The 13,462-nt window shown below is 33.5% G+C and overlaps 2 protein-coding genes across 9 annotated transcripts; both read right to left on the minus strand.

Moving 5' to 3' along the window:
- Positions 1 to 2,648: 2,648 nt before the first annotated feature.
- Positions 2,649 to 7,543, minus strand: LOC110774704 (myb family transcription factor PHL6). Its single transcript, XM_021979269.2, has 8 exons — positions 7,331 to 7,543; positions 5,395 to 6,449; positions 4,996 to 5,203; positions 4,740 to 4,816; positions 4,613 to 4,652; positions 4,182 to 4,254; positions 4,024 to 4,087; positions 2,649 to 3,174 (listed from the first exon to the last, which is right to left on the minus strand). Exons 2-8 carry the CDS (start codon positions 5,968 to 5,970, stop codon positions 2,845 to 2,847), a joined length of 1,368 nt encoding a protein of 455 aa, XP_021834961.2. The 5' UTR covers positions 5,971 to 6,449; positions 7,331 to 7,543; the 3' UTR covers positions 2,649 to 2,844.
- Positions 7,544 to 9,603: 2,060 nt separating this feature from the next.
- Positions 9,604 to 12,790, minus strand: LOC110805786 (formin-like protein 14). 8 transcript variants are annotated; one of them, XR_008932708.1, is made up of 4 exons: positions 12,013 to 12,790; positions 11,584 to 11,653; positions 10,871 to 10,926; positions 9,604 to 9,997 (listed from the first exon to the last, which is right to left on the minus strand). XR_008932708.1 is itself a non-coding variant. In XM_056843431.1 (2 exons), exons 1-2 carry the CDS (start codon positions 12,404 to 12,406, stop codon positions 10,898 to 10,900), a joined length of 423 nt encoding a protein of 140 aa, XP_056699409.1. In that variant the 5' UTR covers positions 12,407 to 12,729; the 3' UTR covers positions 10,744 to 10,897. The 8 variants fall into 8 exon arrangements, 1 of the variants encoding a protein (XP_056699409.1); XR_008932702.1 differs by having other exon boundaries at positions 10,896 to 10,926; positions 11,584 to 11,650; positions 12,013 to 12,738; XR_008932700.1 differs by having other exon boundaries at positions 11,584 to 11,650; positions 12,013 to 12,738.
- Positions 12,791 to 13,462: the final 672 nt, after the last annotated feature.

A 13,462-nucleotide genomic window follows, 5' to 3' on the forward strand; every position in this document is an offset into this window, starting at 1 on the left:
CAAGGACTCCCTAGAGGCTAGAGTCCCTACCTTAGTTGCATAATTAACACTAATACAATAACAACAACATAGTGTGACTTGTATATAAATGGTACACGCAAACTCACGGGAGGTCAACGACAATACAAAATTAAGATTTTTAAATGACAAAAAAACAATTATTTAGAAACGGAGAAGGTTGGTTAATGCAACAATAATTTAGGAATAAAGGGAGTAATACAAGCTTTTTTGACAGCTGAAACATGCAAAATGTTACTAAATGTTTTTTTTTTTTTTTTTGACATATAGGAACAATAGGGTTACTAAATGTTACATACTACGTAGTAATAAATTAGGTTAGTACTCATACAATGCACAATTAAGAAGGAAAAAAAATTCTTACTCAATTTTTTTTTTCTAAACCAATTGATTTTGCAATAAATTACACAACTCATGCACAGGGTTTGTAAAGAAGGGGTACTAGTCATTACTCGGTTTTGCAAAACGGATAGTCATACTTTCATTCTTTTTATGAAGATATTTTTAATAAGAAAATGACACTTGGAAAAAGATGGTTGGTTGGTTTTTGCTTTGGTTATAACTAGCTTTTGGCCCGTTCTACTCACGGGCTATATTTTAGGAAACTCAATTAAAAAAAAGGGTAAATTGACATACTAAAATGATAAAGGTATAAACGTATAATACTTCACTAAAAACTTTCACTAATAATTTTGATAGTACGTAGACATACTAAAATTCCCAAGATATATTGGGTGGAAGCATTACTTTTATGGAATATATTATGAGCTTCCCAAGACCACACATACATTCTTAGTTTAGGAGTATACGAAATATCTTTTTATCCAAGGGGTTTTAAAAAAATGAGAATAGGAGAAATATGCTAGTACGAAGTCACTAAGTTAAGCATATGTATTCTTTGAATTAAACCAAAGAAATCAACAAATCTTCAATATGCTAAGAAATTCACCATTATTGTTTGTTGGATTAAAAACTATGTTTCAGTTGCCAAGTATACATGAAGTTTCGCACCCTATCCTTTGCATCACAATCAAGAAAAATACCCAAAAGGAAAATGACCTAAGAATTAAGAGTTGTGATCAAGAACGACATGTGATATGTCAAAATTCTGGAAAATATCAAAGACTAAACCATTTTTTTAAAACTCGAAATTATGCTTATAGAGTTGGGGGTGTGGTAGTAATAGATGTCATACAGATTTCAAAACAAAAATGCATCCATGTTTGTCGACTTTTAAGTCGTTTGTAAAAGAACTTGAAATATGATGACGCTTGAGGGAAGTCAGGCAACGGGATGCAAAGAAGATGCACCGTTGATTTAAATGGGCTAAAAAAATGAATATAATGATAGCTTTAACTAATACCAACCTCATTAGAAGAAACATTTTTCCAAAAAACAATGGGGTGGATGAATTAGAAGTTCATAACATAATTTTAACTTCCACCCACCTATAGAAAAATAATAAAATTCTTCAAAATGAAGAAAGTTAGCAAAATAAGTCAGGAGGAATATCGGTCTATAAAAAATTGTACTCCGTAAACATGTAGGTTTAATAAATAGTCAAATTCATTAACCATAGAATTATAACCATCTGAAATGTTTCTCATTCTTGATTCATCATAACCACCAATGTATTAATCAATGTCTCTAATTAAATTGTTCTAAACAGTGGTAAACTAAAATTGGAAAGGAAATGATGAAATGTTGAGGTGACTTATTATGTTTTAAATGAAGAATTGATTATGTATCTTAGCCACGTGTCTTCTAAGTGGTCATGATTATGTGTACGCCACGTGTCTTCAAAATGGTGTTGCTTACGTGTCGTAAAAAGGAAGTTGGTTTTCTTTTTTAAATACTAGGTATTAACTAAGTATTGATTGATTGATTACAGATTATACGGAGTAGTGTTATACGGAGTACTTGTCAAAGGATAATTAATATAATTAACTTAAATGGTGCACAATGAGATGTGCACCAAAAGAACACATGTGCATAAACAAAAGAACATGACACTACGACAAAAGAACATGCGATATAATGTTTCACTTTTTTGTTATAAAAAATAACATATTATTTCACTATTTATTAAAAATAAAAAAATAAAAAAATTCATGTTCTTTTCACGTAACTATATGTTTTTTTTAATTATATACTAGTATTCTTGAGGTGCACCATGCTCAATGTGCACCATGGTCCACCTTCTAAATTGCGACAAAATAGTATGTCACCTGAACTGTTAGTATAAACTTCTTTCTTTTCATAAACAGGCACAGTTAGCTAATTACTCTATAATAACAAAGGATTACTCCGTAATAGGTTGCAATAATGCTAATGCTAATGCTATTGCCTTTGACAAAAGATACCAACTACTCCAGTCAAGATAATAATTGACAAGTGCTTTAAGTATCAATTAGCATACTTATTACTTAACCTTGGAAAAAAGCAGGTTTAACAAGAGTTCTAAGTTGCTTATATTATTGCTTTGACTAAAGACACCAACTCGATCTTCCGGTATAAGAATTTACGAGTGCATCGAATAGTAACCTAGGTGAGTAGCTTTATCAAATCATTCCACGTCGAAAGAATACACCACAATGTGAACTTATATACTTCACTATTCCACATAAGAATTGATTTTGGAACCACTTATATTAAGCTCAGAATGGTAAAATAGAGTATTATATAAAAGAAAATGTTACTAGTACTACTACTACTAGCTCAGAACTTGGTGAATTACTAATAGAATAACTAGCTAAACCACGAATAGACAATATTTACAGGAAATGACTGAGAGACTGACTGGTACAAGTCTAAGCCACTTTCCAATCATAGAGATATGTCAACAACTGGTGGCTCAGACTCAGGCTCGGGTTCAGGCTTAGCTTCATCGTCTAGGCGAGGCCTTTTCTGGCACGGTTGCTGCTCCAACACCTCATTTGTACGCTTAGATGACAGCGTAGATAACATATCAGTATTTGATTCAGCAGCCTTAGCTGGTGATTTAGGACACGGTTCCACCTCTGGCTCTTCTTCACTTGTAACTGATGACAAGGACTGTGTTGAGACCAAGGCAGTTTGAGCCTTTTGCTGTTCTTCTAAGATCTTCTGCAAGTACCGTGCGTGTTCCTCTATGCGTACCTGAAGTGCTCTTTGCACCTGTACGTGTGCACAACAAATTCAGAGAAAAGCACCTAACGTACTACTATAGTAAAAGCTACACTAGATAAATATACAGATGATATATGGTCTTAGAGGAAGGGGAGGGGACTCGTAGACCTAGTTATTGGACGGGTCGGGTCAGGGTTGTGTCAAAGGACCAACTCAACCAAAAGCTTAAACTGATGGTTGAAGCCCCAAGATTAGTTTTTATACTCTATCACGCCCCCTCACATGAAAGCCATTCGGGCTTGAAGTGTGGATGCAGCATAGGCCTCCTCATACCTAACGCGAAATATTCCACTTTGAAATGAGGGGTGGATGAGATTTGAACCCGTGATCTTTGCGTCACGCTGGCTCCGATACCATGTCAAAGGATCAACTCAACCAAAAGCTTAAACTGATGGTTGAAGCCCCAAGACTAGTTTTTATACTCTATCAGGTTGGTGCGAGTCAGGTGATAAAAGGGTCAGCTTTAGCGGGTTGAGGGTCCATAGCGAGACAATAGTGGGCGGGTCCATAAACGAACAAGGAAAAATGAAAAAATAGAGCCATATGCGAATACAAGTGAATACGAAGTTATCCATATACTTTTTTGTATCATACCTATTTTAGTTTTCAAAATTATTGTTTTATAAGTTTGACCCTTTATTGACCTTTTCCAATAAGAGTCCTACCCAATAAGAACCCAGTTAACATGACCTAAACCCTGTACCCATTGGGCTACCTTGTCCAATAACCAGGTTTAGAGGGGAGGGGGGAGCTAAAGTAGGCAGTCTGATTACTGTTTAGATTATATTGCTAACGGTGCAAAGTTTACTTAGAAGCTATATATATATATATACCGACCTCAAGTTGCTCATGTAGCTGCTTTTGCACTTCCATTTGCATACGGAGAGCCTCATTTATACTCCTGAAATTGCAAAAACAAGAAAATGGTTCAGTTTAACAACAAAACTAAAGAGGTGGAAACAACAACCAGAAGTAGGATTACAACAAATACAAACCCTTTCTTCGATGAATCAGATTCTTTGGTGCTTGAAAGTGTTTTTTTCTCCTCTGAACTAGAAGTCTTCTTCTCTGCAGAAACATCAGAACAAAAAGGAATCAAATTTTAGAAGACAATTAAACCCAATTTTTGCTCATGCACATATGATAGAGTCAAAATGTTGTTAGAGCTTGTGGTAGTTTTGATGATTGATGAGAAACAACAAAAAAGAAACTATATATCATCAATCCAATTACACTCGAGACTTGTCAGAATAATTGATTATTTTTTATCTTTTTGCTTCATGACAAACAACAGTTCATAGAAGAAAATTTTGGTGTTCAGAACTCAACAGATAAATCGAAATAATTCATCCTTGAAGAAGGGAAATTTCAAATGTTCCTGATATTTCTTATTGCAAAAAGGACTATCATAGATAGAATGTCACACCTTCCTTTTTCTCTGGTATATACTTGGCAAGTCGGTATTTCTGCGGAAGAAGAAAGCACTGAATCAATAAAGAACAGAAGCAACAGCATAATTAATGTAGAAACTTTTGTCAAAGCTCTCAACTAACCTGCAAGTGGCTTTTCACATGATAGATGGTGATCCCTTCAACATTCATAATCTTTAACACGCCTTTAGGAGTTGCCTCTGCAATTCAAACTACAATAAGCAACTCACAAATTTCAACAAAAATAGTCCCTTTTTTTTTTTGGTTCAGATGGTCTCAGTTACGTTTAAAAAGGCATAAAGTTTGGAAAATCCAAAATGAAACATTAACTTTTAGTAACAAATCCAACATATTCAAAGAATGATAGAACAGAACATACTTTCAGGGCCATCGAGTTTTTTGACAGCTTCGATAAAACGTTCATGGAGCTCGGGTGTCCACCTCATCCTTTGCTTATGAGAAGCACCAGTCTCAGATGTCTTGTTACCAGAAATAGCATTTATGGATGGTGGAACGGGCTGAGGATTCTTCTGTACTGTTGATGGGATGCCTGGCCTCGACGTCACTGGAGATACTTCGTATATTTCCTAATACACCAAAAGTGGGGATAAAAATAAGGTTTGGCAGAAAAAAAATACCTGAAAAGTACCAAAACAGCATTCACAAATTGATCATATATCTCAAGAAACAAAAACTCGGTTAGAATCTCCTTTATTCAGCTAGTTCTAAGAGCATGAATAATGAGTAATGACTAGTTTGTATGTATGAGGGTACTTACATCCATTCCAGGATTTTCTGCGCTATCAGTTATAGCTAAGTGTAGTTCGTCAGACAATAATTGTAGCTCCAAATGCTCTGAAAATGCCAAAGAGTCACTTCCGCAAGTAACATCATCAAAGTCACCATCAGACAAGCTTCCAGAAAAATTAAGAAAATCTTTAAATGTATCCTCAGAGTGCTTTTGCTCACATACACTGTCTGAAATTGAATCGTCATTAAGAAACAATTGGGTCTTTGTTGATCGAGGTGCAGAGGGGCTTGGAAGAAATGGAAGATTCCCAAGCTGCCTTTGAGCTTCTGAACTTGATGAAGATGATAAATACAGGTTCGTGCAGAACATAGAAGAACGAGAAGGTGCACTCTTGTCACAACTAGATGAGAATATGTCAGTTGGTCCAGATGGGTGTCTTAGTTTTCCTGATTGCTTCAAAAATGGATATGAAGATTCACTTGACACTGAACCTTGGCATGTTTCAACACATGAGAAGTCAACTGATGGAAGAGCATGGCAATAAGCAGTTGTCACTTTGCTAGAGTCGTTTGCAGTTAAGGATTTTCTACCAGGAAGATTCATGATGCAGAATCTATTTGTTTACCAGATTTGACAGGTGCAGAATACTTGTTATGCTGCAATTTTATCGTGCAAAAAATGTTTACAAGCACCTTATTACGGGCTTGGTAGACAGAAAGGGAGGAGTGAGCAGTGTTGAACCCAGTAACTATTAGCTACATATGATAGTCAACTAGATAATGACATGAAAAAGAAGGCTGAAGTAGAGCCGAAAACACAATCAGTACTCATGTTTGAGCATCAATACCATGGATAATGCCCATAATCCAATATATTCCATAATGGTTTCTGAATCAGCATTTTCTCAAAGGCTTCTTTTATCCCACTCACTGACTCAGGTCCATCTATAAAGCAGCAAAACATGCACAATGCTGCTAAAAGATTACCCTCCTGCTTGTACTCATATCACTTACTCTACAACATAACATTTTCCCCTAAAACCGCAGTACCAACATTTCACCATCTTTCCAGAATCGACTCTCCTGCACGCAAATAATGACAAATAAAGCAATAAGTACTCACAGATTCAGGAAAATAACAGGTCCCCCTATTCACATTCCTTTTGAGCTGAAGTTTGATCTTAAGAGATCCCATAGCTCATACATAATAATTAAAACGCCATGCTTCAAGATAAACACAAGACAGGCTTAAATGAAACTTATACATTACAGCAAAATAGCAATAACCGAATTCAGAACCATATCCTCTAAAACAAAGCAGAGCACAAATGTACCCTTGTCAAATTATAAAGAAATGAGAAAAAAGTGACTCAACCTCTCAACAGGGGTAGTTCAGGAAATGATTTTGGCATACCCGTAACGAGAGCACAGTTTTCTGAGCTCTACTTAAAGGTGTGCCAAAATCAGTCTCCCGATTGGTTCTAGGTGGTTTTTAAACACCCGTTAGCGGTTTTACGGTTCATGTGTCTTCCTATTCGAGGATATAGATTTATCAGTGCTACTCTATACAGTTATCCCTCAAAAAGTACACTTTGCAAGTACTTTTTTTCCCCAAAAAAGAGGCAAAAACAGTTCTGTCATTCAAAAGTACAAGCATACAGCATAAATTCATGATTCTCCAACCACATTATCTCCAGTTCTAGAAATTACATAATAACCCCAAAAAGATTGGGTTCATGCCCAAACAAGTCAATTAAGAATCGGTGGGGGGGGATCATGTTCATGCTTAATCAACTCTTTTTGTTTTCCCAGATTCTTTTCCTATATGATAAAGACAAAAACTTGAAAAGAGAAGAACATCCAAAATATATAGCAAGAAATGAGAAAACAACAAGAAACCCAGAAAAGATAAATTAGTGTAATTGCATATTCAGAATGTGGATTTAACAAGAATTAAAGCATACCTGAAAACCCAGAGAAAAGTTTGAACTTTCCCAAGTGGCAAAGTAACAGATCAGTTAAGAAAAATGGTGTGTTTAATAAACAGGGCGAAGGTTTCAGACTTTCAGATGAAATCAGCAGAGAGAGAATGTGCCAAAGAGTTTGAGGAGAGAGAGGATGAACTCAGACAGCCACAAATAACAAAAGAGATGATGGGGAAGAAATTATTTGGGACCTGTTGATTGTGAATATGACAAAATGTGCAGTCTTAATCATCATCATTGTCCTATTTCTTTTTAGTCTTCAATTTGCTAATGTGTGGGGTTTATCCTGTAAAATGTATAAATTTTTGGTTAACCTTGAGGATTTATACTGTAAATGTTTGGTTAACAATGTTTGGTTAACCTGGAGGGTTATCTTGGACCATGTTCATCATCCTAATAGATACATTTATGATGTAGAGAAAGTAGGACAAATGATTTTGATAAGATTCAATCTCAAATCTTGAATACCATGGCAACTTGTTGGCTATTCACGCGACTCGGCTACTCGCTATAGAAAAAACTAGTGGGATGGTCGCTCACGCTTGGCATCAAATCATCAATGACTGATTAATGTATCATTGTCAAGTTTAAGTTGTTTATGGTATTATTCAATTAATCTGTCAATTATCAAAAAAAAGAAAAAAGACTTGATTGATTCTCTGTTGTGCTGTTTACACTCCCCCTCTTATCTTGGACTTTGGCCACTTTCCAGTTTTCACTTCTCCACTTACAACTTGCAAGTTTGCAACTAGTCAAATTAATTATTACCCAGAATTATCCAAAACTTTACCTGCCCAAGTTGAGTCAAGATGATGACTACAATTAGGTTAATCACAAAAATATCGAAAGTGGTTTTTAAGTACATTTTATTTTGAGGGGTTTGAAGTACAATATGATACTCTTCCCATCATTCGGTAAATAAAATATGAGCAAGTCTTTTATGAAACTGCTATACGTATAAGATCGTTGTTAAAAAAAGTATAACTAAGCAATAATAAAGTATAACTATTTGATTAAGAAATATAACTATCTAATTCATTACAATTATTAATCATAACAATTTGATTACAATGTGTAACTATTTGATAAGGAGTCGGTCTTAAACAAAAGATCGTCATACATAAGTTTTTGTACAAGTAATAAAGTATATTTTGAGGTTTTAAGTTTGTAAGATACACAAAGATATCTAAAACTTCAATTCGGATGTATTTATTTCTAAGCAAACTTAAGCATATTCGCTTCTTTAGTCTTTACTTGTGAGTTGTGTATCTTCATGTGTGGAGTATTTACATGGACCTCGACATGAGACTTTCTTTAATAAATCGGGAACAATACTGTAACAGTCCTTATACTTAAGGGGTGAAGGGACTACAAATTAAGATTACATGATAAAACAGAGAAAATATAATTAAAAAAACTGTTTGGTTTGTCATGCATGTACTATGATTCTATGAATAATACTAAAAGTACTAAACTATAATTAGTATACCAATTAGAGATTGCTGAGTTCATTATGGAATTTCATTGTGGTGGTTGGATGGCCCTTGGAACCCATCATACGGTACTTTTGCTGACCTCATCGTCTTCCTTAAGACTTTTTTAATTGAGGTTAGTATGCATTGGTACCTCATCTTTATGGTTGGTAATCTTGGCATCATATTTGCATAATTGTTTGTGTCCCCACACTACAATCACACTCACTTGCTAATCGCCACAATTTCATCCGGAACCGGCCAAGGATGTTTTTACACATACCAAGTACTCCGTCCGTATTTTATTAGGAGTTATATATTAGACCTATTCGCGTATTAAGAAAGCAATTTCACTTGCATGGATCCGGTCCACCATAAGATTACCATGGACCAGGGTAATTAGGTAATTTTAACAGTGAGTAAATTACTGTAGGTTCTATAAAGTAACTATATCTCTAGAATAATAACTATGAACATAATAATGATAAGAATAACTATTCTATCCAAAGAGTAACTATATTATATAGAAAAATAATTTTAACGGTAAAACAATTACTACTATATATCATTCTTGCAGACAAAAAGAGTAAATTATAGAAACTATAGGTTCTGTAAAGTAACTATATTTTCACAATAGTAACTATGAAATAAATAATAATAATATAGTAATTTCGATGAGAACAATTATTCTATCCAAAGATTAACTATATTATATAGAAAAATAACTTTAGTTGTAAAACAATTACTATATTATAAAAATAAACAATATGAGATAGATGGTTTAGAGGTCATATAATAATTTTTTCTATTATATATCACATAATTACTGAAATATAAAAGAGTAACTATATCAAAAGTAACAGTAATTATAACTCTTGAACAATAATAAAGAAAACATTAACTACTTGGTTAGTTGTTTTAACTACGACTTCTAATTCTTTGCATCTATTAAATAAACCATGTTAAACTCAAATGTTTTTTGAACTAAAAAATACTAATCGACACGTCCACGTGAACCACGTCTCTTTTTTCCACCAACACATCATGTCCTTCCTCTACCACGTTCTTGGTTTCCATTGTTGTCAGGATTTTCTTCTTCTCCTCCTGCTTTTGTTTTCCTTGCAGAATTTATTCTTTGCACGATTTCAATTCTGGGTGCATCATCTTTGTATTTCTGAATCAATAATATTTAAACTAAGTTAATAATTTAACATTTAAATATGAAAAAATAACATAGTAACTATGTAAAACGTGTAGTTTCTATTATGCATCATATAGTAACTCTTACAATTAACGATGGTAAAATACTTGCAGAATTGCATATATAGTTATTGTTATTGAGTCATATAGTTACTGTCAAAATAATATAGTCACTTTTATTAATAATAACATGGAGTACAAAGAAAGATCATTAAAAGAACATAATGATAAGATAATAACTATTAAAAATATATAGTTACTATTATACATGATATAGTAACTCTTAATATTAATGATAGTCATATACGAGTAAGGTTGTAGATATAGTTATTGTTATGATCATATAGTTGTTGTGATCATAACATATTAACTCTTATTACTAATTACATAGAAGACAACAAAGAACATGAAAAGAACATTATAATATACATAAAAAACTATACCAAACATATAGTTACTATAATACAAGATATAATACCTATAAATATTATTGATGGTCATTTAGTCACAGAGTTGCAGACATAGTTGATGTTATAATAATATAGTAACTCTATCCATAATACAATAACTATATCTGTAACGCCCCGACTTCTAATCAATTTTATTAAGTTAATTAATCTATAATTAGCAGCGGAATCCTAATTTAGTCGGTGCGTCACATGCCGTACCTCTCTATTGAGAGATACAAGGCGCATAATTCAATATTAAAGTAAACTAATATTAATGAAACAAAAGACTCGTGATATTAACTAAATTGTCATAATACAACCCGTAATAATTCTTAGAATTAAAGCTAGAGTTTTAGTACATAATTAACTACTAAGTTTATTTATTCAACTTAAATAACCTTGCTTTAACGGATACGTCCTCACCACTAATCCATCCCGTTGTCCTCTTCGGTACCTAAAACCACAAGCAATATCATGAGCCGAGGCCCAGTAACAACTACCCTAACAACGTAAATTCATTTCAATTCATTTTATTTGCAAACAGAATGAGAGTAGAATATTGTAAAACCTTTTTGCAAATCATTTCATAAAATCTTTTGAAATTCAAGATAAACAATAAGATGAAATATAATAGTTTTCCATTATATTATTAAAAACATTCATTCATGGTTACTGGCAAGTATGAACAGAATGTAGGACGTCTCCCACCAGATCGTACCATCATAATCAGACAGAAACAGACGTTACCCATCATGGGGTAGCGGGGTACGAGGGTACGTGCACGACCATAATCAGAATCAGAATCAGAATCAGAACAGAACAGATCAAATACTGCCAGAACCTTGTCTTTCACTTTTCATTATCATGTTTCGTTTCTTATTCACGGGTTGACAGAATAACATTTCATAAACATAAATCATGCTTCGTAAAGCTCATTGAAGTAATTCATACTTTCGTAAAATCATTATTAAAATCAAAAGAGCGTCCCACAATCCAATCAAGAATTATATCATAAACATGGTTGTAAATCATAAAACATTTCTCATAACCATAAATCGTTTCCATAAACGCATTTGCGAAGGGGATTGTGGGTGTTAGCAATAGATGTTACCTCAACCTCTATTAGCACTCGTTTTCCTTACTTTCGATGAGCCGTTCTTCTTGAGCTCCAAGGACCTCTTCTTGTTTATTAAATAATTAATATCAGTAACTCGATTGAATTAATAAAACGACTTATAAAATAAAATATCCTTTTTACCTTTCGAAAAACGTTAATTCATGGATTATAAAATAATTAATAGAAGTACTTTATATTCTTAATAATAATAATAATAATAATAATAATAATAATAATAATAATAATATCGTTATAATTTATATTTCAATAACAACGACTTTATTAAATAATTAAAGTAACTTCAAAACACAGAAAAATAATTAAAACGTTATAATCTAAATAGAAACGAAAACGAAAATAAAAATAGCAAAAATATAGCAATAAATAAATAAGGCTTTAGAAAATGAGAATGGGCCAACTTACTCTTTAATGGGTCAAGAGAATATGAACCTGGGTCCTTTAATTTTACTGTTTTGTTTTTAAAGACCAAATGTTGGTCTTGTTTACAGAGAAAAGGCACGAGGAAAGGAGGAGGGGAAGGGGGAGTTGCGTGAGGCTGGGTTCGTCGGCTGGGCTGGGACAACGGCAACACAGAAGGTGGTTGCGGTGCTGCAAGGGTGGTCGCGGGTTCCGACGGTGGTGACGCTGCAGGGGGCGCAGCGAAGAGGAAGGAGAGAGGAGGGAGTCGCGAGAGGAAGGGGAGAGGAGGAGGGCGACGGTGGTGGAGGGAGGACGGCGAGCAGAAGGGAGGAGCAGGAGGCGGAAGGAGGAGGAGAAGGTCGAAGAAGCAGGGTGGTGGTGGCTGACGCAGCGGCATAGCCGCGGTGGTGGTTGACCGGAGCAACGAGAAGCAGGGAGTTTATTTGTGAAATTTAAATGAATTTTCTTGAATTTAAACTTGCTGAAATTTTGAGGATGGGTTTGCAATCGATTTGTGAATTGAATTGAGTAAATTCTTGCTCTATTTATAGGTGAAATGGTGTGAGAAATCAGATTGAAAATCAAATTTGATTGGATGATTTGGGTGGTGATTCTTGTGGAGGAGAAGGTTGGTGATGGTGTTTGGATTGATGGGTTACACGTAGAAGAAGATGAGCAGTGGATTTGCAACTTGCAAGAAGCTTTCATGGATGTATGATGATGAACATGGTGATGATGGTGAAGAAGATGATGATGCGTGATGTTTGATGATGGTGGTGTTGAGATTTTTGTTTCCCTTTTTCTTTTGGGTTTAAATTTTTGATTTAGGATGGCATTTTGATGGGCTTGGATGACTTATTTGTTTGGGCTTGACTATGTAATGTTGAAACAATTGCCCCAATTAATTAGAACAAGTTTTAGAAAAATAATTGCTCGTATCAAATTACCACGAATTAAGTTTTAAAATCATAATTTCATAAATAGATATAGCTTTAAAAATAATTAATCTAAATCATAATATCTTTAAAATCAATAATGAATATAAATTAATATAATTTATAAAATATTAAAACCGATTAAAACAATAGCTTAGTAAATTGATAAATTATAACGTAATTCAAAACGTTTTAATAATATAATAATAACCGAAAGAATAAATATAACGAAATTTATTTCACTCGTTTTATAAAAAAAAAATTCATAATTTCGAATTAAGACTAATTGTTATTAATAAATATGTTTATAAATATGGGATATTACAATATCATTAAAAATATAGAATAACATAAAAACATGCACATAACATAATAAACTAACATAGTACCTATTTCAAAAATATAGTAACTATATAAAACGTACAATAACTATTAAAGAAAATAAACATATGGGAACAAGTCATGATAAAATAAACATAATATCTATTTCAAACATATAGTAACTATATAAATAATAT

Source organism: Spinacia oleracea, chromosome 1, assembly GCF_020520425.1.
Source record: "Spinacia oleracea cultivar Varoflay chromosome 1, BTI_SOV_V1, whole genome shotgun sequence".
NCBI classification, from domain to species: domain Eukaryota; kingdom Viridiplantae; phylum Streptophyta; class Magnoliopsida; order Caryophyllales; family Amaranthaceae; genus Spinacia; species Spinacia oleracea.

Coding starts and splice junctions, on each gene's coding strand:
- LOC110774704 (XM_021979269.2), bottom strand. CDS start 5,970: ATGAATCTTCCTGGTAGAAAATCCTTAACTGCAAACGACTCTAGCAAA. Junction 5,204..5,394: donor CAGAAAATCCTGGAATGGAT/GTAAGTACCCTC, acceptor TTGGTGTATTAG/GAAATATACGAAGTATCTCC. Junction 4,255..4,612: donor TATACCAGAGAAAAAGGAAG/GTGTGACATTCT, acceptor ATGTTTCTGCAG/AGAAGAAGACTTCTAGTTCA.
- LOC110805786 (XM_056843431.1), bottom strand. CDS start 12,406: ATGCCGCTGCGTCAGCCACCACCACCCTGCTTCTTCGACCTTCTCCTC. Junction 10,927..12,012: donor TTCTCTTGACCCATTAAAGA/GTAAGTTGGCCC, acceptor TTGTGGTTTTAG/GTACCGAAGAGGACAACGGG.